Source organism: Ciconia boyciana, chromosome 7, assembly GCF_034638445.1.
Source record: "Ciconia boyciana chromosome 7, ASM3463844v1, whole genome shotgun sequence".
NCBI classification, from domain to species: Eukaryota; Metazoa; Chordata; class Aves; order Ciconiiformes; family Ciconiidae; genus Ciconia; species Ciconia boyciana.
In genome coordinates this window covers 10750209-10776284 of record NC_132940.1, presented here as the reverse complement: position 1 = coordinate 10776284, position 26076 = coordinate 10750209, and the positions used below count along the sequence as shown (strand labels likewise).

The 26076-nt window shown below is 48.4% G+C and overlaps 1 protein-coding gene across 1 annotated transcript; it reads right to left on the bottom strand.

The window, feature by feature from the left end:
- Positions 1-2217: 2217 nt before the first annotated feature.
- On the bottom strand, positions 2218-24384 carry DMBX1 (diencephalon/mesencephalon homeobox 1). The gene is given in 6 exon segments (XM_072867950.1): positions 2218-2618; positions 3092-3446; positions 4645-4823; positions 9068-9233; positions 24218-24277; positions 24280-24384. Coding segments are annotated over 6 exon segments (1266 nt in total).
- Positions 24385-26076: the final 1692 nt, after the last annotated feature.

Below are 26076 nucleotides of genomic sequence, written 5' to 3'. Positions count from 1 at the left end.
GGAGGCAGGAAAAATAAAGGTGAATATAGCTTTTTGAGGAAGGGGGAGGAGAAAAATTAAAGCTTTCTTTTGGTGTCCCTGGTTGTGGTGACAGGATACAAAAAAATGAAAGCTGGGACTTTCAAAGGATCTTTTTGGAGATGGTAGATGCACTTTGGTGGTTTTAATTTAATCAGACTCCTTTGAAAGTAGCAGCCAAAAATCTACTTCCTATGAATACATTTGGTTTTGAAAAAGTGGAGAATTCTGCCAGTCACAGGGGCTGATTTGACAAAGTCAGGAAAACTAAAGCAGGAGAGAAGAACCCCAAGACTGAAGTGTTTGGCACAACAGAAATACTTAAGGAAGATGCTCCATTTGCCTTGGAAGCTGGTGCGGTCAGTGAATTGCCCTCTCCGGAGGTCTGCTCTTGCTACAACTTTATGAGGGATAAAACATCATTTCCCACCAAACGTAGCTATTCTTATGTCTCTATTTGCAGGAGTTAGATGCTTTTTCAAGAGGCTTTAGTGGAATTGAAAACACTCCTTCCCCCATGTTTTAAGAGGTAATTTGACCTCTGGCTTCTGCCCCGGTGAGAAGCAAGGTGGGAGCGAGTGGGGCCGTAGGCTATGGGTCTGCAGTTCATGCTTAAATCAAATATGGACCAGCTGATCATCTGCAGTGAATTAGCACAGCTCTGCCCAGTGTGTTGGTGGCAGACCTGGCTGACACACTTGGAATTCAAACCTAGCACCTGCCACAGAGTCCGTCTGGATTTTTTGGTCCTAGGTAATATTAGAGGTTAGACCTGGGTATCATCCCTCCCTAATGCTCAGGATAACAGCAGTGAGTTCGAAGGATTTATTTGGTTTGGCAAAAACACCCGTGATTTGAGTTGGCAGAAACATTGCTTCTCAACAAGGAAAACCACCCCAGCTTGAATGATGGCTCATTCCAATGAAAGGAGGCTGAAACTGTTCACTGGAATTATTTTGAAGCTGGTGAATTTTGGTTACTTGCAAACCCTATATTTTTGGCAAGTTTATCTACTCCCCCTCAGCTCCAGAGAATATAAACAGAATATAAAGCCCCTGCTTATCACCTGCTTTGCCTCCAGCGTTTCAGCATTTTTCACTTGTTACATTTTCATTTGCTAACCAGTTTCTGAAGCTGCGGGGCTTGAGGGTAGAATTTGGTGATCAGAGCTTTTTTCTAGACACAGCTTGCATTAATCAAGTTTTTGTCAAAGAACCATATAATTCATGGTGTATGAACACACCAGGAGTTCATACAAAGTTTTTATTATTCTCTATTGTCAAAGTTAGACCAAAATGCTCTCCAAAAAGAAAACCCCGTAATTTGTAAATAGAGTTTACACTTCACTGAAGATCAAAGAGGAAACAATCTAGATCAAAAATAATCCTGTGAATTTTGCTTTCCTTTTTCTCCCCAGCCAGCAGCATTTGGCCAATATTTTGCCCTCTGTCTTTGAACAAGTGCTATTAAAAAGTAAACGAAAAATGCTTGCCTTATAGGAAGTGCTTAAACAGGAAATTCACCTTGCTATCTTTTCCCGGCTGCTATAAAAACAGCTTCAGCAGAGAAGGGAGAAGTGGAGCAGTGAAGTGCACAATCGTTTCTCTTCATCATAAACACCTTTAGGATGCTGACCCAAGAAGAGCAACTAGCTACGAGCTGAGGTCAGGAGGATGGCGGATTTGTAACTTTGATACTAGCTACTAAAATTGAGAAGGAAGGGGGAATAAAAGCAAAAGAGGTCACAGTTCTGTAACACTGACAGTAACACACAGGTGATGGGTGCTTTCAACATTATAAACTATATACAAGACAAAGCAGGACTTTTTCTTTTCCCAAAGAACGCAACAACAACAAAAAAAGGTGTATATAACACAGTTGGCACAGTATCGCGGGGATGAGGAAAAGGGGCTTCTCCTGAACATTACAGGCTTAACTCATGGCAGTCCAGAGGACAGTTCATCTGTCTAAACATCCATCCTCTCCCCCTTCCTCCTTAAATATTTAGCGGAGACCAGGCCAGTAGCAATGTCTGATGCAATCATGGTGCTAATAAGACGTTAATAAATGCAAAGTTTTCCCTGAAAGGGAGCACCTTACTCCAGGAAGAGATGAGGGTGGGTGAGGGTTCAAGGAGTGACACGTCTAGTGCCAACCTCTGGTGCATCTACCGCCAGGCAATGGTAGCTCATCTGGCAGTCAGTTGGGTAGGGTGTCAAGCCCAAGGGACGCTGCGTGCTGCTTTGCCCGGAGCCTTAGGTTCTCAATACTTGTTGTTTTACTGTTCAGGCTTGGAAGGGAGCTGGAGGCCTGCAGGATGGGTGAGGACCAGACCTGCTGAGCGTGGGAGAGCGACTGGTAATACGACTGACAGTGCAGGGAGCTCAGTGGTGCCATGTTGACGTTCATGCCCAAGTAGGGCATGGCAGACGGTGTCCCCATTTCGAAGGAGGAGTAATGGACCAAGTTGTTGGTGGCCGCCATGTGCTGGCGGAATTGCTCCTGCAGGCGGAAGAGGCTCAGGGGCGAGGAGGAGTAGGAGTGAGTCTGAGCCAGGCCACTGCTGGATGAAGGCGTCACAGTCGCGCTGATAGGGGACTCTGTAGCAGGAGACAGAGGGGATGGGGGTTATTTCTACAGGCTGGATGCAGGTGCTGATCTGCACCCCAGTAGGGTTCGGACTGCAGCATGGGCTTCTCTCTTGCATCAGGAGGGCAAACGAGAGGGGTTATGTTAGCTCAGGAGAGCTAAACATGTGTCTATTCCATACTTAGCATCTTACAGCATAGAAATAGGGCTGACTTCTTTGCTATGGCTTTCCTGCTGCCACTGGGTACGGTTCTCCCCAGGCTCTAACCTGAGCAGAAGATCTTTGCTCTTTCTGTGCTCCTGCTGCAATAGACATCGTGCCCTCTGTGGGTCTAGTTTAGTGCTGGGGACAAGACCACCAGTCTGGGCAGCCTACCTGCAAGCACCCACGCCATAGGGAATAAGGGACTATACCCAACTACCAGCATCCCCCTGGGAAATGCCAGGTCCTGACACCAACCCCCATCAAGATGCTGCCCCTCACCTGCTTTTGGGCTCGCTCTCTTGCAGTTCAAAGCCTTGCTGTCCACACCAGGGCTCTTGTCCACTTTAGCCTCATCCAAGGTGCTCTTAAACTCCTCCTCTCTGTCCGTCTGGTCCTCAGGCGCTGACTCGCTGGCCGACTGCTCCGACAGGGTTAGGTTGAGGTCCGTGCCTACCTCGCTCGGGAGGCTCTGGACCTTCTCGGTGTCCAGGGTGGTGGCCTGGGTCTCCAGCATGGGTGGCTCTGTCTTTCCCTCGCTGTGGCTCCCTTCACAGTCCTTCTGCTTCTGCAGCTGCTCCTTCTGCAGGCTACGCTGCTTCTTCCGGAATTTGGCTCTCCGGTTCTTGAACCAAACCTTCAAAGCCACAAACAGCAAGGGGGAAAACTGGTGAAAATCCTGCTTAGTGCCAAATTCAGCATCATTCAGCCTGGGAGCTTCAGGGGAACCCCAAGTAATGAGGTACTGCAAACCCACTATGCCCAAATGTGATTCCACTTTGTTGGATCTCAGAATTCTACCTGTTTTCAGTGCTTCCACAAATAGCAAAACAAATCTATTTTAAAAAATGTCCAGCCTTTATGATGACTCTTTAAACCACTCCACTGGTGGTGTTTTCTGGTTTTTTGTTTGGTTTGGGTTTTTTTTTTTCTTTTTTCCCTAAATTGGTCAGGCAGTTGTGTCCAACCAGAATATCTTATAGTTGAGTGTGGTGACTTTACGTTGGCTTACAGTACAGTGCTCTGTTAGTTTCTCAAACCGTCCGTTATAAGTGTACCAAAACTATGGCAGCAACACTCAAAATAAGTCATTATAGGCATAACCTGTTATCTGGGAACCGAATTTATGGAAGGATGAGAGAATCCATGTTTTTTAACCTAAATCAGTAAACACGGATTGGAAGAAATATAACTGCAAATATTGTTAGTGTTGTTTGGTTAGTTAGATGAGGAAACAAAAATTCTGAAGATCAAAATGCCTTGACATTTATATACAAGAACTATTTTTTTCTACCACTTATCCAGTTCACACTGAAGAACTTGCTATTTAGTCTTTTAAAACTCAGCAATATAACAACCTCCCCACCAGCAGGTTATGAAGCACGTTGCGCTAGTTGAAACTGAAAAAAAACCAAAACCAAGCCTTGGCCTGAGATGTTACAAATAGTGACACTGGTGGAAAAGAGCAGCTGGAATTACTTGGGTTTCTGCTGTTCTGCGAAAGCCAGAAAAGCCTTGCAAATAAATAAATAAGTAGACTTCTGTTGATGTTTGTAAAATTTCCCCCAAAGAAATGTGAAAGAGCAAATGAAAACCAGTGTACACTTCAGACAATCCTAAATTTAAAAAATGTGCATGTGGATTAAGAATTTCTTTAGCAGATGTGTGACTTTGGATGATTTTATCCCCCCCCACCACCTTTGACAACTTTACTACCCCAAAATCTTTGGTTACACTGGAAGAATCTTGAAAGGTCAAGGGAGCTGTCAACCCTCTGGGAACCCCACTATATTCTTTTAAACATCCCCACTCACAAAACCACAAAATGTCAGTACCTGGACTCTGGCTTCAGGTAGGTTTGTGCACATAGCCAGCCGCTCTCTCATCACCACATCTGGGTAGTGAGTCTTCTGGAAGGTCTTCTCCAACGCCTCCAGCTGTTGGGCGGTGAAGGCTGTGCGACTTCGCCTTTGTTTGCGGTGCTGGGATCCATAACGTGCCTCCAAAATGATGTCTTGAAATGTACAGCCGTTGGAAGACAAGAAAAGTGGCCAATTTAATTATTGGAATTTGTATGCTGACAGTCGAATAAAGCACTTGCTAACATCAGATGAACCTACAAAATTTTTTTTTCATGGTCTAGATCTAATAAAACACATACATGTGTTTTGCTGGTTAATTGAGGTGTCTGAGGGGATAAAACCTCTGACTAGAAAGCCTGTTCTGGAGAGGGAACCTCTTTCTATGACAGCTGTGGAAACTGTTGAGACTCCAGTGCTAAGTTTGGTTCAAATAAGCCAATCTGCTCCAACATCAGTGGGGCAGGACACGCAGATGCCCAGACCCCACTGTGGCATAAGCCTCTTTCATTAAGAAACACAACTAAAAACAAGGTGGGGAGATTCACTGTAGTAACCAGGAGAGAGGCCCAACGTTATGTGTCATGTTCTCCTTGCAGCCCAGGGCAGAGCTTCTGTAGGCTTCAACGCTGCCATGATGCGCTGTGCTGACCGGTGGGAAGAGTCCATGCAGCTCGAACGCAGCTGCCTCGAGCTCGTTTTGTTGGCTGCAGCTGCATTAGAAGACATGCACCTTCCCAGAAACCAGGCTGAGCTGGCACTTCTTTAGTGTCTCATATGTAGCTCACTGTAGTCTTCAAGGCATGATATTGGAGAGCTGTTCTGGGCTCCAGTTCAGGAAAGCACTTAAGCTCATGTGCTTTTGTGTGTTTAGCTTGAAAGCACATGCTTTACTGAGCGCGGACACTCTCCAGCATCTGGGGTGGAAACACCAGCCAGGAACTAAGCCCAGCCCCACTGATTGCAAGCCCAGAGCTCATGTGCTGAGTTCTCAGTAGAGGAGCTACTCAGAAGGTCTGACTTTGCAAACTGTGCTTGCAAAATTGAGGGCAGAGAAGAAATTCAGACTGGGTAAAATCTGAGGCCAACAGTAAAGAGCTTATTATTTTACCAGAGGCATTATTATTGCACAACAGCTAGTGGGAGTAGAAAGATCTTAAATCAATGAAAATAAGTTACTTTAAAATGAAAAAAAACCCCTTTATTATGCAAGTTGGGACATGCTGTGCTACAGCATTGGAATGAAATAGTCTGGCGAGAGGTTGCTCTCAAAGAGGAAATGCAGAAAGAGCCGTGTCTGGTATCATTTTTAATTCAGTTAAGAATGTGACTTCCAGTACAAGGGAGGAATCAACACACTAGAAAACAACTATCAGGGAGAAAAGTCAGCATTATCAGTGCGCAGAGCCAGATGAAAGCTCTTGCTGCTGTTTATTTGTGCTTTTGTCACGAGCATTGTGGCGTGAAAGTAAACAATAAAACAAAACCTGCTGTTAGGGCAGCTCCAGAACCACACAGCCAGGTTCCAAATATGTTGGCTAATGAGCGTAGCAAATCAGCTTTGCACTGCTCAAGCATTCCTCTTCCAAACTTCCAGCTGTTTCATTCTAGGTCAGCATTTGCAGCGCCTTTCTGGGCAATTGCCAAAGCTGCGTGGTTTTGGCAACCTGGAAAAGACGTGATCAGGCTAAAGGTCTTCGGCCAAATACAATATAGTGTTGGCTGCATACAAGAGACTTTTGTGTTCAAGGTATCGGAGCTCCTTGGGGAGTTAAAATGCTGGTAATAGCTGCCACTTTGGGGGCAAAGAGACCGTCCTTGACGCGTTCAGACACAGCTCACAGTGCAGCCAGGCAAGGAGAAAGGATATTCCAGGACAAGAAATTGAAGCTAGCCCGAAACATTATACAAAGCTAACATTTGTGTTTCAAGTACAAGAAATCAGGAGAAAGGACACTGGTTAAACACCCTACCTGCAGGCTGGAATATTCCTGAATTTCTAGAGTAGAGGTTAGACCTACCAGCTCCCCAGAGGCAGCAGCTCATGCATTAAGTTTGGCCACTCCAACAAGAGCCAACCGGCAATTATTTTAATGTTTTAACTATGTTTTCAGGCTTTGTGCAAGAAGGAGAATATAAATTGCAGGTGAGGCTTTGCAGTTACAATCAGAAACCTCTGTTTTCTGACTTAAGGTCATTTGCTTTTGTGCTGCTTTATTCTGACTGTCCCTGGAAGGCAAATGAGATCTATAACCTGCACTGAAAGATATTCAGAAGTAACAGAATGTGAAGCAACTGCAAAGGAACCAGCTCGTAGGTATGTAATGCCTACCCCGCCAATGATAAGCAGACAAGGGGACCGTGGGATATGGTTTGGAAAGTCTTCCAGGTGAGTTATTAATTTTAAAGATAAGAGGTCAGAAAACCAATTGAATCTCCTGGTCAAGAATATGATAATAGCTTTTCTATTCTTTTTGTTTTTTATCTCACTCTGCTTTTACCCTAGTTTGGGTCAAAGACATTAAGTCCTCCATGCTCTACTGTAAAAATACAGATGATCACAAAAATCTTTCAAGAGATCCTTGCATCTAGGAAAGGGGCACCTTGAGACCCAAGGTCTGCAAGGCACATTGCAGAGTTCAGGACCATCTGCTCCTGTCTGACCACCTACACGGTGAAAGGGTGAGGGAAGGAGGGGATGGATGACCAGGACAAGGAAAGTGCCCACCTTTCATCACTCTGCAGCCCAGCAGTAGAGCCAGGATTAGAGTCCAGGTCTCCTTGATCCCACTTCGGTTCTTTTTTGATGAGGACTGCGACTCCCAGCTCTGCCCTATGGCCTCCCAGAGATCCCACAGGCCACAGTGAGTGGTCTGAGGAACCATGTTAAGGAGATCACTACTGGCAGCTGGATAAGGGAACATTGCTGGCATGAAGATTTGAGAGTCAGCTGTGGTCCACTGATCCAAAGAATCCGAGACCTTTACCACCATGCCTTCATGGACTACACACCTAGGAGGACCATCCTGAAACTTCTGCATCCGTATTTTGGCTTAAGCCCATGTCTCTCAAATTTAGCCCACTAAAGTTGTCTGAGTAGATAATTTTTTCCACCTACTTTAGGCTGGAAGGAATCACTCCACATTTTTTTTCCTTTAATATCAGACAAGTAGAAAGCTATCTTCAAGCAAATGTGTAATTTTCAGACAGTCAGGGAAGATCATTCCTTTCTGGTAAGGTCTCTAGAATCTCATCTACGGTAACTTTTTGCTTTAGCTTCAGTATACTGGTTGTCAGGTCTGCTCTACCACACTGCATCCAAGCCCTGACCAAAACAGTGATGTTGCAGCTGTTGACCATTTGCATTGCAGTAGCCTTTGATGATCTCAGCCAGATCTGGGGTTTTTGTGGTAGGCTGAAATGTAGAGCAGATATATTTACCCTACCATACCAAATATTCTCAGGTCTCCATCAATTATTTTTTGAACAATTCCCCCTACCAAATCATAAAATACTCTCTGGACTTTGCACTTCCTTCTAATGACAGTATCGATGTAGTGCTGTTACACTCGTGGCTGAACACAGAAAAGCAGATCAGATGCTCTGGAGCAGCAGCTCCTGTCCCACTGTCCCACCATCAACAATGTTGTGTAAATAACACTCTCCGGGTAAAGTCATATGTGACTTTCTTTGAGCCTAAAAAAGCTCTTTTATAGAAGGCAAAATACAAAAGCAACAAAGAGGGAACCAGCAGGACCTGCAAGAAAGCGTCACCCAAACCAAGGTCTAGGAACCCCAGGAAGAAATAGGTCAAGATGAGACCCAAAGAAGATCCAAATGAAGATTGTTTTCTAGAGAGAAAGAGTGTTTGGTAGGACAAGAAATGGAAAATAGCTGCAAGAAGGGGCAACATGGAAGAACAAGCTATGGCCTCGGATGACAGGAGATGGCTGTTAGGGGATGCAAGTCCTGGGCCCCTCGGTAAGGGAAATCAATTCACTGCGTGCTCATATTCATTGTGCTGTTATTTACTAACAAGAAAGTAAAATTTTCTACTATTTTTTGTTCAATTTTTAAAACATATTCCAGTGTCTTTTTAATTCTCTGTTTTCAATCCCATATAGTGGGGCTGCGTCCCCTCTCGCCTCCAGGCTCCCCAGCCTTCGGAGGCCAGCCTACAGCAAGGTGCAGTGGCCCGCTGGCAGCAAACACTGTGGGGCATGTGTCACCTGCAGAGCTTGGCCACATGGCTAGTATTCAGGAGCACACCATGCCAGTTGGCTATGTCACATGCCAACTCCCGAAGAAGAGTTTCACTCAGTGCAAGCAACAAGGGGTTTTTTTCCCAGGGAAAGGCAGACCATATTCTAGACCAGCAAAAGCCATGAGTTGTTCTTACCAGCCAGTCTCTCTGCCAGGGTGAGGGCATGCACCGAGGGCCTGTAGTCGGGGGCATGCTGGGCTTGCTGAGCTGCCTGCTGGTGGAGGTTGTACATGGCGCTCAGTGAATTCATGGCGTGGAGGGAGTAACCGTTCACTCCATAGTGCTGCATGGCGACATAAACCTGAAAAACAGCAGCCGGAGGAAAGAGGTGCTTAGGAGCGTGCTATTCCAGTGTCCTGGTGCCTCAGCAGAGCTTTGGAAATGCTGAGCTCAAACTTAAGCTGCCACATGCAAGGCTCACTTCCAACCTCCCAGCTCCAACAGGTGCTGGGACAGGAATCAAAATACCTCCTGTAGACCTAAAGCACAAGTGACACCAGTCTGGCTTCCAAGCTTGAAGATCAGCGTCTGACTATACCCCACTCATGATATGCTGAACAAAAGATGAGAAAGGATTTTTTTTACATACCATAATAAAATATTTCATATTATTGTTACTTCTAATGAACCGACCTAGCTCTATCCCAGAACTAGCTGGGATTTTGTCCCTGTCATTGCCTACAGTGGGCTGTTCCGTAATCCCATTGCTATAATGTCAAATAATCTTTCTTATCTGAACCCACTCAAGCGTAATTTATTTCCATTCATTTTTCTTAAGGTTCTTCTTAACAAAACACAAATGATACAGAAAAAAGAAAAAAAAAAAAAAGTGGTGTAAAAGAAAATAAATCCATAGCGTAATAGGACCAAAAATGTTATGGCTAAAGAGGGAATTAAGGTTTGCAATAAATACTGACATTTCATAGCTCAATAGCAAGGAAATTATTTCAAAGAACTAATGGCTTTTTTTCTACTGTGGGCTCTGCATGAAACTTCAAGCTGTTTTGCCTTACAGACCATCTGTAAAACTGAGCTAATATTGATCTCAAAAGCTGAGTGATGCTTCATTCATCCATGTTATAAATGACTGGGGGCCTCCAGGATGCCACTTCTGTAGTTTGTAAGACATCAGAAAGGAAGTTGTGAAACATTTGCCATAAAATAAAATTTTAAAAACACCATTTACATAAGCAAGTCATCATCTGGAAAGTCAGAGAAGTCAGACCATTCAGAGAAAGATGTCCAGCTGGACTAACTTAAGGAAAGCAGACAGGTTATCTAGGAAAACTCTTAGAAAACAGTTTTGATCACTGGAGGGAGGTGGTTCAATTCCCATGATTTTAGGAGAAACCTGATGCATTGAACAGCAAAAATTTGGATGAAAAATTATCTGTTGTTTTTTTGTACGGAGGAAAGACCTTCATTTTTTCCTGTAGAGGGTTTATACCATGGAGGACAGACTCCCGGTGAAGAGGGAGGGATGGAAACGAGTTGGTCCCACTACGCCCCCTGCTCTGAATTCCCATTCTCTCCCAAACCACCTTGATGTAAGAAGCAAACATGGAGTGACTTTATTTAACATCTAGCGACCAAGCTGCAGTTCCTGGGAAAAGCAGCTGAATTCTATGTTGTAGGGTCTAGCAATGACCTGGGGCATCTTCTGGCTTCACCCTCGCAAGCACCTCTCTGTCATGATGCCCAGGAACGGAGGAGGGAAGCCATGCAGCTGGAGTTTGTTCAAACACGCTGCCAGCTCAGGGATGGTCCTCATTACTCTGGAATGGGTTTTTTCTGACTGAGGGATTTTGTGTCATGAGTGTGAGTGCTGCCTTTGGGATTGTCTTCTCAAAGAGGCTGCAGTAATTACAAACCAGTAATTTGGGAATCTAGCACTCAGCCTCATTCCAGTTTCCCCAAGTCCCTTCTGCTCTGCCACCACATCATTTCAGTGCCAAGAGCGCTGCTGGAGGGCGACAGATCCAGGTGTGGTTGCACCACAAAGATCTGATACACACCCTGATGCCACTTTCATCTGCTTTGTGTCTCCCTGCTTGCCCACTCTGGATTCACTCCCAAATTATTCTTTAGATTTAGACTAAAAAAAAGCTTGGTGGCTATCCAGCACCTACATAGCATCATAGAATATCTCAAGTTGGAAGGGACCCACACCCCACCTCGCTCTGCAAAATGCCAGCCACATCCTTGAGAGAAAGCCAATGCTATTCTAAGCTGAACCACTGTGAAAATGGATATTTTGGGTTCAGATGCTGACCTAAACACAAGAATGCCATAGCTCTGCTCTAATCGAGCTTAAGGAAGACCTAAGCAATGTCAACATTTTTTGCTGGTTCTCTGATCAAAGTGAGGGACTTCACATGCCAACAGATTTTTGGTATTTGTATTTTCCCCACAATGGGTACACAGCAAAATTCCAGCAGGGATGTTGCTTTGCTGGACTGCACAGCTTTGCTGTTGGAGGCACATGCTAAGGGACAGGAACGTGTCCCAGTGACACACGCCATTGACGTGGCCACAGAGGACATCTCCCATCACCTGGGGAGGACATGCAGGTTCCTGACCTGGACACTACCCTGGCTGATTCTGCCAGCATCTGTGGAGGAGCCTCACCCCATCCTCGGCGCAGTTTGTTTCCAAAGAGCATCCTCCCACCCCAGCCCGCGGCAGAGCAGCGCTCAGCGTGCGCCAAGCCAGCTCAGCGGGCGGCAGTGCTCAGCTGGTCCCCATCGGCAGCGAGATCGCCAGAGCCGGCCGGAGAGTCATTCACTGCTTCACTTGCGCAGTCCAAGAGCAGGACTGGTGTTTCTGGCTGATGCAAGAAGGGAGACAGAGGTTTGCATCTTCGTTTTGCCTCCTTCCTCCCCACCCCCTAACTTGTGAACCGGCTGGCTGGTTTCACTGCTTTGGCCAGCAGGGTGGAGGTCTCAAAGCTTATTAAGTTCCTGCGTGTTTCATGAAAACCATTTGAGGACACAGAACCTATTAACTGCCCTGGGCTGCTGCCAGACCTCCATCCTTAATAGACACTGGAGAATCCACACCAGGGCTCAGCCTTGCCAGGAGATACGTGGGAGGCCAAGCGCCTTCGACTCCCAACTCACAGAAATGCCTGTTTCTTTTCTAATCCCCTTGCATGCCGTTGGTTGTGTACCAAGCTGGCACATTAAGGGAAAAATGAAGAGGGAGAGGAGGGGAGTTTTCCCATACCATAAAGCCTTCTGAGGACACTGCCAATGATGTTGTGTCTGGAGCCCAGTGTTTCCACCGAAACACTTGCTCCAGGAAGATTTCAGTTTATTTGATTGTTAAAAGATGCTTTTGTGTGTACATGTGTGTCTGAACAAACTCTTCTGGGTGGCCTAGAAGAAAGTGCATCAAATAAAAAAATAAAGAAAATAAAAAGCAGGGGACAATAACGATGGACTCAGGATGGGAGTCAATACCCGTCACAGCTTTAGTGATAACTGCCTGGCGTGCTGCAGTGCAGACAACAGGCAGAACTTCCTACCCACTTGTGCAGCAGATGTATCATCCCAGATTCGGTATAAAAAATGAGGGAAAAGGCGGTATCTTGCATTTACTGAGTGAGACTGTTCAGCCTAATAAGCAAAGTTAACTGAGACCGCAAACAGCTCCTGTTTAACTGTCAGCTCCGAGCACACTCCAACCCCAATAAATTAAATATTTAAAAGACATCATGCAGCAATTTTTTTAATGGAGAAAGCCATTCATCAAGCCACCACTGTGTTTCACAAGCTGTCGAATAGTGCTTACACTGGTTAAAATAATCTTTATATTTCATTAAGCAACCAAACAAGCTGATCCCTCCCCACTGGCTGTATAGATGGTTTTAATTTTCAAAATCTGCGAATGCATCTTTTATGTCTCTGGGTGGCTGGGGGACCTCAGGAACAGCCACAGCTGGGAGGAGGATGAGAGCAAAGTTTGAGCTCCTGCTTTGTGAAAGGGTACAGTTGTCGATACAGCTGGGTGGGTAACATAGGGTCCATCCTGAAAGAAAGGGGATGCCTCACCCTGATTCTGTGCATCAGAGATTGTTGAAGAGTTGGGAGCGGTGGAGAAAGGAGATGGGAGCTGAGGGAAGGTGCAGGAAAACAACAGGTGAGAGGAAAATCTCTCTATAGGGTGAGGCTAGCCTGGGTTTGCCCCTGCTGAGAGCCTGCGGGCTGATCCTGCAGCGTTTGCTCAGCACAGGGGGATGGATGCCTCCGTGCAGTGCCTGGGGCTGGTACCTCCTGGGACGGGTGGTTTCGTTCTGCACGGCCCCTTGGGGCCGCATCGGTGACTCTCCCGTCCCTGGCATCAGAAGACTTGCTCTCTCCCAGCTACCCACGTTTCGCAGCACCAAGCTGGGAGGTCTCCACACCATGCCCTGTGCCGGACCCTGCTGGGGTCCCCGCTCCTTCTGCCTTTGCAATCCTGGTATTACTACCTCAGTCCCAAAAACTCTCCTATGGTTTTTACCTCTCACTTAAGTTTTCACCATGGAAGTCCCATGGATGCTGTGCCCATTTTTCTTCCCAAGCCTGCAAACCCTCAGGCTGTGGGGGCTGTGTCCTGCCGGGATCTGGCCTCACAGAGATGACCAGGGGTCCCCCTTAGCTTTAACTGCTGCCGGCTATGAGAAACCCAGGTGTCTCCATCCTCTGCATTGCTTAGAGGCCAGGCAATGTAGGTCTCTGCCCATCCCAGACTAATCCAGAGAGCAGACGACTCTTAATTCAGCTGCTGCTGTTCAATCTGATGCAAAACAATTTACACATTTATCAGCCAGGAACGGGAATGCCGTTATCCCGGAGCAGAGCTGCATTGCTCCAACTGCAATGTGGCTCCCATCCACCCCTTCCCAACACTAGCCTTGAAAACCTCGGGCTCCCATAAAGTCGTATAGCACAAGAGCAGTGCAATTTATTGTACATCACTTAACAGCATAGCATATAGGGGAAATTTGGCCCTGGACTTTAATATTAATCAGCTTTGGCTTCTCAACTTTTGTAAAAGGCTTTAAGTTTCCCTATTTAACTGGTAACTAATTTTGTATCCAGGCGCATAATTCTGTCCTGAGACAAAATGCGAAGAGGAGAGAACCACACATTTCCTCGCTAGATGAAAACTCCTGTTCCTAGCGGCTTGTGTTTGTATATGTGTAGAATTTAAACAGATCTGGGAACAATAAAATATCTTTTAAAAATTAAATATTGAAGTTTTCTGAAAAGCACCTTGTAACAAAACATCCATATTTTCCCTTCTATCAGGGGGGAAAAAAAAAAAAAAGATAAAGCCACAAAACCCACCCTGGAGCTGTATTAACTGCATCCAAGAATTTGGGATTAGGGACATTTTCTACTTGCTCCTCTCCTCATTTCAACCCCTTACTCCCCCCATCAAAACGTCTTCAGTCTGTACCTGGCTTCAGCTGCCAGCCACACACAAGGCCTTTAACAAACACGCAGAACTGACAAAACTCATTAGGGGAAAAACTTATCAATCCCTGCAGCCTGCAAACTCAGATGTCACTTGTGCTGGCCACAGAGCTCGTGTCAACCCTGGAGAGCTTGTCCCCATGCTGAGCTGTCCTGAATAAGGACATCCACAGCAGCTCCCTGTGCCAGCGCTGCTGTGGAAGAAAGGAATTTTAAACCAAGACAGTGGTTTTGCTCAAGTGGAGTAATTCTGGAGTAACATACCCTCTTTTCCCCCAAATCTAAACTGAGTCAAGATGGAGGAATTTTCTTCAATAGCTTATTCTGTCCAGTTTTCCCAGGTAGAAGTAAAAAAACACATAGGAAAAGACATTTGCCCTTCTCCAGCAAACACCGCTGGGCGAGATGAGTTTGAAGCTGGATGTAGGACTCAAAACTTTGCAGGGGCTTTGGATCATTTTCTCTTTTCCCTTCAGTTGGTCCCTCCGAATACTGGGTCTCCCAAACTCAAAAAAGGACTGAGACTAAATTCATTGACCTACACCAGATGCTCAAGTGCCATCATGAAGAATGGGGTAATAAAACCTATGAGTTAAAAAGACTAAATTTTTCCTAGAGAAGTCAAGAAGAGTATACCAGAGTATGCTTTTGACTGGTGGGCACTGTGGGGTGTTATGTTATAATTTAATTAAATCTGTCCAGAAACTGGGAGAGTTGGTGATGGGGGGGGGTGTTATGAGGCTGCCTTTATGTGGGAATAAGCTGTACTAAAAAAGTTACATCTGGACTTCAGCAACTCATTGGTAGAAGTGAATTTCAACACCATAGTTCATTACTGATGAAGAGAGATTCGCCAGAGATGCATTTGAAATTTGAAAGAGCTCAGCACCGCCTCGGGTCTGCGCTCTGATGCAAGACACAGCTTGAACATGGGAAAAGCATCAGGAAAAAAAAAAAATCACAAAAGAAAAGTCTGGTGCTCTTGTCTGGTGTTCGGGGTCCTGCAGGTGACAGAAAAAAATAGGAGCAGCCCTGTCAGGTAAAAAGAAAAGTTGCAGTCCTCCAGCCTGAGTGCCTGCTCGCACGGCACAGATCGCTACTCGTGTTTATGCAAAGCACAGGAACCCGTTGTTCATCACTAACGGGGAATAACAGCAAATGGTTTGTGCTAACAACATCCCGCTTATTACTGCTGGCAATAAACATCATCGAAAATAAAATCACAACAAAATATCCCCCCCCAGCTGTTCTGCTTATGATTTTATGCTTTGAGTCCTTATTCAGAAACACTTTAAATCAGCAAGATAAATGATGAATCTCTGTCTCTGCTTATCTGACAGTCTAGGAAAATAGGCTCACACTATATACAGACATCGGGTTTAGATGTATTTGGTACTAAATGAATTACATACCTGGGGGGTTCTGAATAAATGATCCTTGCAAGAGGTTTTCTTCAATCTTTTTTTTTTTATATCCCTAAATCTTTAAGATATATAAAGGTCCAAAATCACATAAGATAATAACCAGCCTGTTATAAATCAGTTTTGTTCCTCACGTGAGATTGCTGAATGTCTAAGGAAACAATCTCGCCTTTGTAGTGGATGAAATATAAATAATTTGAAATACTGCAACACATCATATTTTCTCATTCAAACGTCAAAGTCCGAGAGCAACATGCACCATAAAAACAGGCTTCCAAAGGACTTTTCTTATAACGGAAATAAAGCAATTGAGAACAGCTCTCAAAAAAAAAAAAAAAATCAAGGTTCCCCATTTCTAATCTTCCTGCAATATTTTTACACCTCTGTAAATCCCTGGATTTAAATGCAGTTAATTTCTTAGTGCAGAGTGAGATCTTAATTACACCTGGTCTAGTTGAACAAGTCGCAACCCACTGAAAGCAAAACCTGACCGATTATACCAATTCTTGCAGCTCACCTTCAGCTACTACTACTGACCTTAGTATAAACGAAAAAGATCTCTTTCTTAAAACCAGGAGGTTTGCTAGCAGCTGAAATTTGGAAATACTTCCAGTTAGGGACAGCGTCACGGTTTTTGGGTAGACCTTGTCAAATAATTGCCTCTGTCAGGGCTGTGTTGCTGAAGAGCACAGCAACTGTATTTGTAATGCTCATTTATTTGTAGCAGAAGCACAATAGGATGTGAGAGGGTTTGCGAGTTTTATGAAACAAGCCTCAGAGCATCCTGCTGAGATGGGGAAGTTTTATTGCAGGGCTCTACAAACTCAGACACCAGGTTGCAAGCGGCTGAGATAACAGGCCTTGGCTGACAGAGGTAACTCTCATCAGTTGCTGTGATTTTTATTTAAGGCTTTTGTGAAATCATTTCCTCCCCCCCCCAAAGCCCCAGATAACAGAACCGAGTGATTGATTAGACAGTTCCCAGCAAAAGATTTTCCAGCGCCTCTGTTTGCAGAGGCATGCTTCAAAGGGCAGGCTCGCAAGGTCTGAAATAAAATAAAATAAAGACACCCTCAAAGTCTCTGCTTTTGAGCCAGATGTAAGTTTTAAGGCTTGGAGCCCAGCGATTTGCAGTGTAGAGCCAGGACTGGGATCACTAAACATCACTGTGGTGCTGAATCTCTTGCTTGCCATAATTTACACATGACAATCAGTGCTTACAGATCAAATCAGTATAAATGCACCTCCCTTCTCCCCTTCGGAGCAGCACTCAACCCTCAGTAAAAGCTCTTGTAATCTATATTGAAGCAGAAACATTTTCCTGGGTAAATAAGAAAAGTTCTTAATATGAACATCACTTTGGCTCTAGTTTCAGGATCTCATTCTGCTTCCAGCTCAGTTAACAGCAAAAAAAATCATGCATTTTAGATTTCTCATGATTAATATCGCAACAGAAACGGAACTCTGCAGCCCAGATCGACCCCAAGGAGTGTGAGTACCTACAGCCCCGGCTCTGCCAGCATTGCCGCCACACGCTTCACGTTCACGGACGTGAAACGCAGCAGCATCCCGCTGCAGCCAGGCTCTCACGTACCTGCGCTGCCCGACTCTTCTAACGTCTCGAGACCTGATGGCATCTCTGCCTCCAGACTGGCCCTGGCTTCAGGGCTCAGAGTAACCTTAAAGCGCTGTGCAATCAAACTACTAGATTCACAAACAGCTTAAAGCGTTTAACCTGGGTGTTTATTTGAAAAAAAAACAAAACAAAACGCAACCAAAACCAAACTTTCACCCCTTCCAAAACATGCATGTTTCTGGCTTAGTTGTATTTGCACGCGGTTTGTCTGGCTCAGCCCTTCCTCTCACTTTTGCGAAAATGGCTTTGCTTGAGCGAAAATGGCTTTGCAGCATCATTTCATTTGCGTTAAAGCTGGCAAAGGGAATTTTCCAAACTGGACTATGGGAGAGGACCAGCCTTCCCAAACTCTGCCCTTCTTCAGGGCTGCTGGCAGCATGAGGGACGGCTCACTGCTTGCTCTCTGCCCCCAAAACAGTTTTGCCTGTGGCGTATTTGACTGCAGATAGATCACTTGCAGGAGCAAACTGACTGGCTTGAAGGCAGCTCCTTGGGGCTGCTGGTGGGGGTTCAGGAATCTCCGCTGTCCCTGGAAGATGCAGCAATATCCTGGAGGATTTTACCCATGCCATGGTCTCGTTAACAAGACAAGGATCTACAGTTCTGTGTCGAAACATATTTTTAAGCCTGCAACATTTAGTGACCAGGACCTCTGTCTGTCCTGAGCACCACAACCACGACACTGATCTTACAATCTAGCCCTGAGCCCTAACAGGAGAGGTCAGTCACTGCAGGAAGCACTGACAGAAGACAGCCCTGACAGATAAGCTTTGGAAAGATTTGCTGAGGCAGTTAAAGACATTCCCAGTTCCTCTCCCTGCTGCTCTCAGGTGCTGCCAACTGGAATGTGTGCTCGCTCTAGGCGCTCCCAGTGCGATGCCTCAGCCGAGATGCTGGGCTCCAAGGGCAGCAACTGGGATGAGGCATGGAGAGAGGGCAATTTCTCCACCCACCATCACTATTCAACAAGTAAACGTAAGTTGGGTGTTAAACTGAGAGTAGTTATATATGCACAAGAGGAGGAGAGAGCAACGCGTCTTTGTGAAATGCAGTGGTTTGTGCCGCATCGTTGGAGTTTAACCTGGCTGGCACAAAGTGACTTTTCTAGGTGCTGTTTCAGTTGGCTAGCTGAAAAGCTGCAAGGCTGTGACACCAAGTGCCATTTTGCTTGAAGCTGATTTTGGAGAGATCTGAAGAACAAGCAAATTTTGAAGGATACAGAAGCTGAGAGCCTGAACCCAAGATGTTTCTGCAAGTATAGCTGGACCCTGGGTCTGCCCCTGCAGATGGTGCTTATGGCACTCAAAACTACAGTTACAAAACACACGGTGGCAATTGCTTCTTCTCAGACTAAGATCAGCTATAAGGCAAAGTGAGAGACAAGTCCTACCTTAGTCAAAAAGAAAAGAAAAACAAATCCTGGAAGGCAGCTGCAGCAAGCCATGCAATTGTGGGGCACTTTTAATACCTTAAAAGAATAAACCAGAAGTTTTAATTTTTCCTTCTTTACAAGTGATAACACTAATTTTCTTCCTACCACTAAAAAAAGCTATTTGAGTTCAATGGCTTTTACACTGGGGGGAAGACTTGTGCTACCTTAAAACAGGGCCACAAACTGGAGTTAGCAGCAGAGGCGTCAGGGGCTGGGGAGCACCGCGGGTGCATGTAATGCTTCCTTTCCCGTAAGCATTTGGATCCATACACCGAATCAAGCGCAGCTGCCAAGGTAAGCAATATATTTTGGCCACCAGCAGGTGATCTGAGCTTTAAAGAGCTGCGTGCTGTAAAACAGGCAGAACAGCTAAATGTCCGCTGGGTTTTGCGGGGAGATGTGCAGTCCTTCGGCAGAGGCACGTTTACCCAGCTTGGGCTAACACACGCCAAGAGCGTGCAGAGCTGCTGCCTGCTCACTCCCCCGGCGCTCAGTACGGTTGGTGTCAGACGGCTGAAGACATGGGGTTTCTGCAGCTCCCTTGGCAGGAGCATTTTCTACCCCCTGAGATCCATCAGCTAGCCTCCCCCAGCCCAACTGGTTTGCTTTTTTGGAATATCCTAGTGGAGTTCAAGCATGACCCCCCCACACACACACACCACGTACTTTAAGTTTTAGCATCTGGACAGTTTAAAGCAGCATTTCTCAAATCAACGTTTGCTCAGGAGACACAGAGGCTGCAATTGGTCCTAAAAGAGTTGTGCCAGCAGCTACCAGGAAGAAACCACATTTGTATTGTGGTCCACCCACAACTCCTCGCTGTAAACGCCTGTTTGCCATCGTTTGGAGACCTGCTGGTCCCTCCTGGTCCCAGCCCTGCTCCCGGCCCTCTCTCAAAGCCTCTCTCCATCCTAGGAGCTGTATCTGTACCAGACATGCTTTAGAAATCATAAAGGGCCCAATACAAAACCTTGCAAAGTCAAAAGGGAAAAAAATATAAAATTCAATTTCAGTAGCTTTTGGAACAGACTGGCAGAAAAAAACCAAAGGTTTGGCTAACCCCAGGGCACCATGAATTAATTCCTGGATATTTAGCTGCATTTCGGAATTCTCCACCCTCTTTGCAACAAGCATGTTTTGATGAATGTTGCCCCAAAGTAGGTTAGTTTATCAGTAGCTGCATAACATGGGAAAATTTGGGCTTTATTGAATCCATGTTCTTCAGCATTTTCCCTACTTCCGTGTTTTTGCCAAATGAAGCAAGGCAGCTATAAACATTTCTGCTTGCACATGAGCTGTGGAAATCAGCACTGAACCTTTTGAAAGGGTTCAGACCTGACTGGCATTCGTCAGTGCCTCAGCAGAAGCATTTCCAACTTGATGAGGTTAATTTTGAGATGCCTCTGAAAAATCACTGAAAGAATAACTGATGTCTTAGAAAACGTGGAATACTTCTAGCTAAAGGGTTTACCCATACCTTCACCAGCAAAACCAGTAGGTAACCACATCAGAAGAGCTTGGTCCTGGACCTTCTCTGCAGCACCTTTGTTTTGGTAGGGCTGGTTGTGATAACGCAGAGTGGACAGAAACTGTTCACTCTGGCTTCTTTTCATCCGATTCCCCTCTTTCTCAGCAAAGCGTTCTTTTAAAGGATAAAGACACTGGGAACAAAACCCACTGCAGTCACTCTCCCTCTACGACTATATTGTGCAAAACTTGCCTGGCCAGCCTGCCCTTCTCTCTGACCTGTGGGAAGCTCCTCTGGCTCTGTTTCTTTGATGCAGGTAGCGACCCCGGCACTCAGGAGAAGCAACATCTGCACCAGCTCTGTGAAACAGAGCTGTGTCTTGTGAGACGGCAGTAAGATCACTGCAGGAGCCTGCTGATATGTGCGTGAGCACAAGGAGAATGTCCCGCTTAGACATCAAGGTCTCTTTAAATTAGCAGGGAAAGCTGGAAAGCCAATCTAAATTGGCTTTCTGTGTACTGACGGTATGATTTTGGACATAGTTTTGCATTGAGTACATTGGTGTAATTTAATACAACCGCTCATCGGTCATGGGGTAACTCAGAGCTGAAGTCACTCTTACCCTTTCAGGAATTGTCTGCCCTTATGTTTCTTAGTTAGAACAGAGAAACTGAACTTAGAAACATGATCTGAAAGCCAAAGGGTTGTAGGTCCAAGTGTCTCCGGCTGGGGCAAATGAGGAACCGGGATTGACCTGTATTGACTTACTGATGGGTGAAAAGCAAGCACGGCAAGGAAAAGCTCAACAGTCAAAGTACCAGTTCTGAGATGCGGTTAAGAGAAACACAGGGCAGTGAGAAACTGCAAATTCACCCAGTGCCCCCCACTGCCCTGAGCAGCCCAGGGAACGTGGACCAGGGAGGATGTAAAACGTCTCCTCCTCAAGGTGAGCCTCATCCTGCTCTCCCTAGGACAGGCAGGGCAGGGGAACAGCCTCTTCTGCACTGGAGCACTCCTTGGGGCTGAGCTTTTTCCCCCCATCGAGGACACAGCTCACGCCCCACGGGTGGGCGAGGAACCCAGGTACGTGGGACAACCCGGCCGCTTCGGGTCAGCTATCCACGTCTTGGGAACTCAGAGGGGGGGAGGAAAACAGCAGCAGGGATTGCTGGAAAAGCTGGGGAAGGGGGTGCTGGGGGTTACCCCCGCAGCCGACTTCGCTGAACCCCGGCCGGGCTGGGAAGCGGCCGGCGGCCTCTCCGTCCCCGGGACCTCCCGGCCCCCGCCCCGGCCGGAGGACGGTCCCCACCGAGCCCGCTAAGAGCCGATTTCACTCCTCATTTGCTTTGTGCTCCGTGCAGAGGTGAGAGGAGAGGGAGAGAGAAAAAAAAACCCTCCAGCCCTGCCTTTGGGGAAGCGGGAGGCTACTTCAGACAAAACTGTTATCCATTAACATCCAATTATCACTTGGTCCAAGCCATTAATTATAAATCAGCCTCCTAATTGGGATAATTAGCTCTCTGCTACTTAATGTAGTATGACTGATGCGTTTGGAAAGAAGGTAATCACTCCATTTGTTTAGCGTTAGGCGAACAAATCCAACTCTCATGGTTTAATTTCAACCTTAGCCCCCCCATCAGCATTAAAAGCTCTTTGCAGCCCCATTAATTGTTTGGGAATCACGGCGGGGATGGGCACACGCAGCTCCGCGGGGCTTTCGGGAGGGCAGCCCCCGGGCTGGGGATGCGGCCGGGCCCGCCGCTTGCCTGCTCCCCCCCTCCCGAGGGGGACTGCTGTGCTTTTGGGGAGGGGGTTAATGAAAGCCGACGAGTTTGAACCCGAGCGCGACCCACAGGTGCGATCGCTCCGGAGGACGCGGGGGGTCCGCGCCCCCCAGCCCCCCGCATCCCCTCGCCAGCGCGGCCGGGCCTCGCTTCTAGAAACCGCTTTGGGGAGAGCAGAAAAACTTTCCTTCTTCCTTTTCAATTTTTTTTTTTCCTCTCCTTTCCCCCACTTCCCCTGGATGTCTCATTAATGCCGGCTGCTCGGCGAGCCGCCGATAGCTGCGGGACATGATTAGATATTTATTACTGTCATTTACATGGAAAACTTGAGCTAACCAAGTGGAACTGGAGGGGGCCGCCGGAGGGGACGGGAGGGGGCGGAGGGGGGAGATTTCTTTTTCCCCGGCGCTGGAAGCCGAGACGGAGCGCGGGGGACAGCCGGAGCCCGGCCGGCTGGAGCGGCGGGAGTCCCGCAGAGCCCTCCCCCCGCCCCGCGGACGGGGGTTTTGGGCCGAGCCCTTCCCCGGGTCCCAGGTTTTGGTGCCGCTTCGCTCCGCCCGCGTTTCGTTTCGAAAGGGATGGGGCAGCGCTCGGTGCGCGCATCCCACCGGGAAACGGGGGGGGTTGCCCCCGCCCTCCTTTCTGCTGCCGGGCTCGCCGAGGCGACCCTCGGGGACACCAGGGTCTCGGGCCGGGACGCGCTGCCCCCTGCCCTCCCCCCGAGGTCCGCGCCTGGAAATAAAGGAGAAGAGCAGCCAGGGAGAGCCGCCGGCCGCGGGGACCGGAGGGCTCCGTGCGGGACGTTTCTTGCCCCTTCTGCGTAAAAAAAATAAAATTAAAAAAAGGGGCAGCCACGGCAGGTCTCGCAGTCAAACCCCATCTCCCTCGGAGGGAAACTTCCCCGCGGGCCTTGCTTTGGGCTAGAGGAGCCCGTGTGTCCCCCCCCAAGGCGGGAACCTCCTCCCGGGGAAGTCACCCTCGCCCTCTCCTTGTCCCCTGCAAGGGGGACGGGTCCCCGGTGCCCCGGGCAGCCGGCACCGAGCGGGGACACGGACTTCTTTCCGCTCAAGTGCTGGCTGCGGCGGAGCCTCCCCCCCTTCCCTATCTGTTATCCCGTGGCCCGAGGGGCGACTCTGGCGGAGATGTATGAGAGCTCTTGCGGTAAAAATATGCATGCTGATCCCCATTTGGTTAGCCCTATAATGGAGGTGTAAATAGGTTTCGACTGCGAAGCCCTTAATTTGTCAAGCGAGCCTGACAGCGCAGGTCCGGGATTTATATACCTCTTAAAGTGAGAGCAGGGAAGGGGGGGCGGCACAGACCGGCCCCCCAGCTCCTTGCAGGCGGGTCCCCGTCCCTTTTGCCGTCTAACCTCGCAAAGGGGTGGCGTGGGGGTGTGATTTTCCCTAGAAAGGTTTCCCAGCGCTGCCGGAGCCTTGCCCTCTCTTGCCGTCCCTTCCGCACTCAACTTCCAGCCGCGTCGGAAAAAAGAGCCCAGCCCCAGACAGAGCCGCCCGCCCAGCGGGGCCGTGGCCCGGCCTCCCCCGCTCAGGCTGGTTTCTGCCCCCGGCGAGCTCTCACCGGGCTGCGCGGCTTATTAAAACCCCGTTATGTAAATGGAGGGAAAGTTGCGCGCTCCCCCCCTCGGAGCCCGGCAGGCGGAGGGATGCGCGTCCCCCGCCTTCCCCTGAGCCGGCTTGCACGCCGCTCTGCCCCGCCAGCTGCCCGAACTCACACCGGAGCGGGCCCACGGCCCCAGCCCACGCCGCGTTTCGTGTGAGCGAGGCCCTGGGCTGGTAGTTAGGGTTGTGTCTTTTTTTTTTTTTTGTGAGAAAGCGTAGTATACTCCAAATAAAGCAAAAAAGGGGGACAGGAGCGGATAGGATTTGCGCTGGAGCCCGGGCTGGGCTTCCCCTCCTCCGCGGAGCGCGCATCCCTGCCAGCGGCTCCTCCGCCAGGCGCGGAGTCCCCCACGGAGAGGTTTTCCCCCTCCTCGCGAACAAGCCCCAAACTCTCCTTATTTCCCCCCGCATCCCCAACCCACCCGGAGCCGCGCTGCCCGGGGCTGTGGGGGGTTCTTACCTGGGGCGGCGGCGCAGCCTCTCCGCCCGCCGTGGGAGCGGTGACACGCGTGGGAGCGCGGGGAGCGGGCGCGGCGCTGCGCCCCGTCCCGCCCTACTCCATCCGCCCGCGCTGCCTGCGCGCTGCCTCCGCGCCCGGCGGAGCTGCCATCTACCGGGAGGCTGCATTGAAGAAGGATTTTTAAAAGGAGCTTCATAGCGACCCGGGAGCTACCCAGCAAGATTTTCAATGGTCCTCCACCCTGTCAATCAAAACGGGGCTGCTGATACACCCCCCCCATTCCCATCCTCCCCCCCCTCCCCCCCCAACACTTCTTACCAGTCATTTACTCCAAGCCGAGGTGTAAACGCCTAATTAAATCCCTGGGAGCGGATGGGATGCCGGTGGAGGGAGGAGGGCTGGACCCAGGGCCGGGGGGGGTGATGGGGTCCGTAAGGCATAGGGAAGGGAAGCCATGCCCCCCCCGCCCCCTGCTTAGCACCACTCTGGAGCAGACCCTGAAGTTTCCCTCTCCCCCGATGGCCCCTGCGTGGTGGTGCTGGGGGGGGGATAATCTCCCAGCGTTAATTACAGAGTCGCCGCGACCCCCCACCCTCCTCCTGGCCCCCTCGCTGTCCCTGCAGCTCAGCCTGCTGCACCCCTCGGCTGCTCTTTAAAACGGGGTGGCGGGATACACGGACACGGCATACAGAGAGAAAATGAGGAATAATGGAAGGAGCCCAGAGGAGCGGGGGGCGGCGGGTCCGCAGCCCGCCCCGTCGGGAGAGCTCCGCTCCGCTCCGGCAGGCGGGAGCACGGGGGCGGCTCTGCCAGTGCGGGGGACAGGGAAGGCAGAGGGAGGGAAAGCGGGCGAGGAGGGGAGGCCACGGGGCTTCAGCGGAGAGGGAACGACCAGCTAACGCATCCCCCCGCTTTTTACCTTTTTTTTATACTCTCCCCCGAAATATTTTTGTTTTCGGGGTGCAAAAAGAGGAAACCCAGCTTTTCCTTTTCTTTCTTTCTTTCTCTTTCTCTGCGGGATTTTCGCAGGTACCTTCCCGTCCAGTGGCCGGGCTGGTTATCTGGCAGAGCTCACTAACTGGAGCGGTGGTTGTGTTTGCTTTTCAGCTTTGCCATGCCTTCGCAGCAGAAAGAGCAGTTTAAAGCCTTTAGAGAGATTGCTAATAGATGCCAGCTCCTTCCCTTTAGATTCTCTCCCAGCCCAGGAGGATTTAGGATGGGATTGGGAGACGAGACGCCATTTCAGGCTCCAAAACACCCTGTTTTAAAATGACTGCGGGTAAGAGGATTAAAACAATAATACCCTTCTCTTCTTGAAGGTTTTTTTTCCCTCTCTCCCTCCTATAGAAAAGATTTCTTCTCCCAGAGCAAAACCGTTTAGACAGGAATTAAGGGAACAAGAAAGAATAAGAGGGGGGGAGAGGACCTTTTAATTTGAGCTTGATATTTTGTACAAATTCTGACCAAAAAAAAAAAAAAAAAAGAGGGGGTCGGTCTGGCGCAGGACACCAGAAGGCTCCAAGTGCCACTTTCTTGTATTTATTTTTATTGTATATATAATTTTTTTTTCCCAGAGGTTATGGGGTACCAAGTGATTGTCCCGGGAAAGAGAGGGAGGGGGTGAATCTATTTAAATCTATTCCAATCTGTTCCAGCCCTCGCTCCGCCAAAGTCCCGCTTGCTCCCCAGGAAGGAGGGGAGCCCCTCGCACTGCCTTTCCCCCGCACCCTCTAATTAATAACCACCCGCTTCTGCCCGGGAAACCGATTGGGAGAAACTCGGCGCTTTGATTGCCGTTATCGCTTTTCGGGAGCGTTTTTCGGGGCGCCGTGCCCGGGCTGGCCTGGGCACCACCCCGC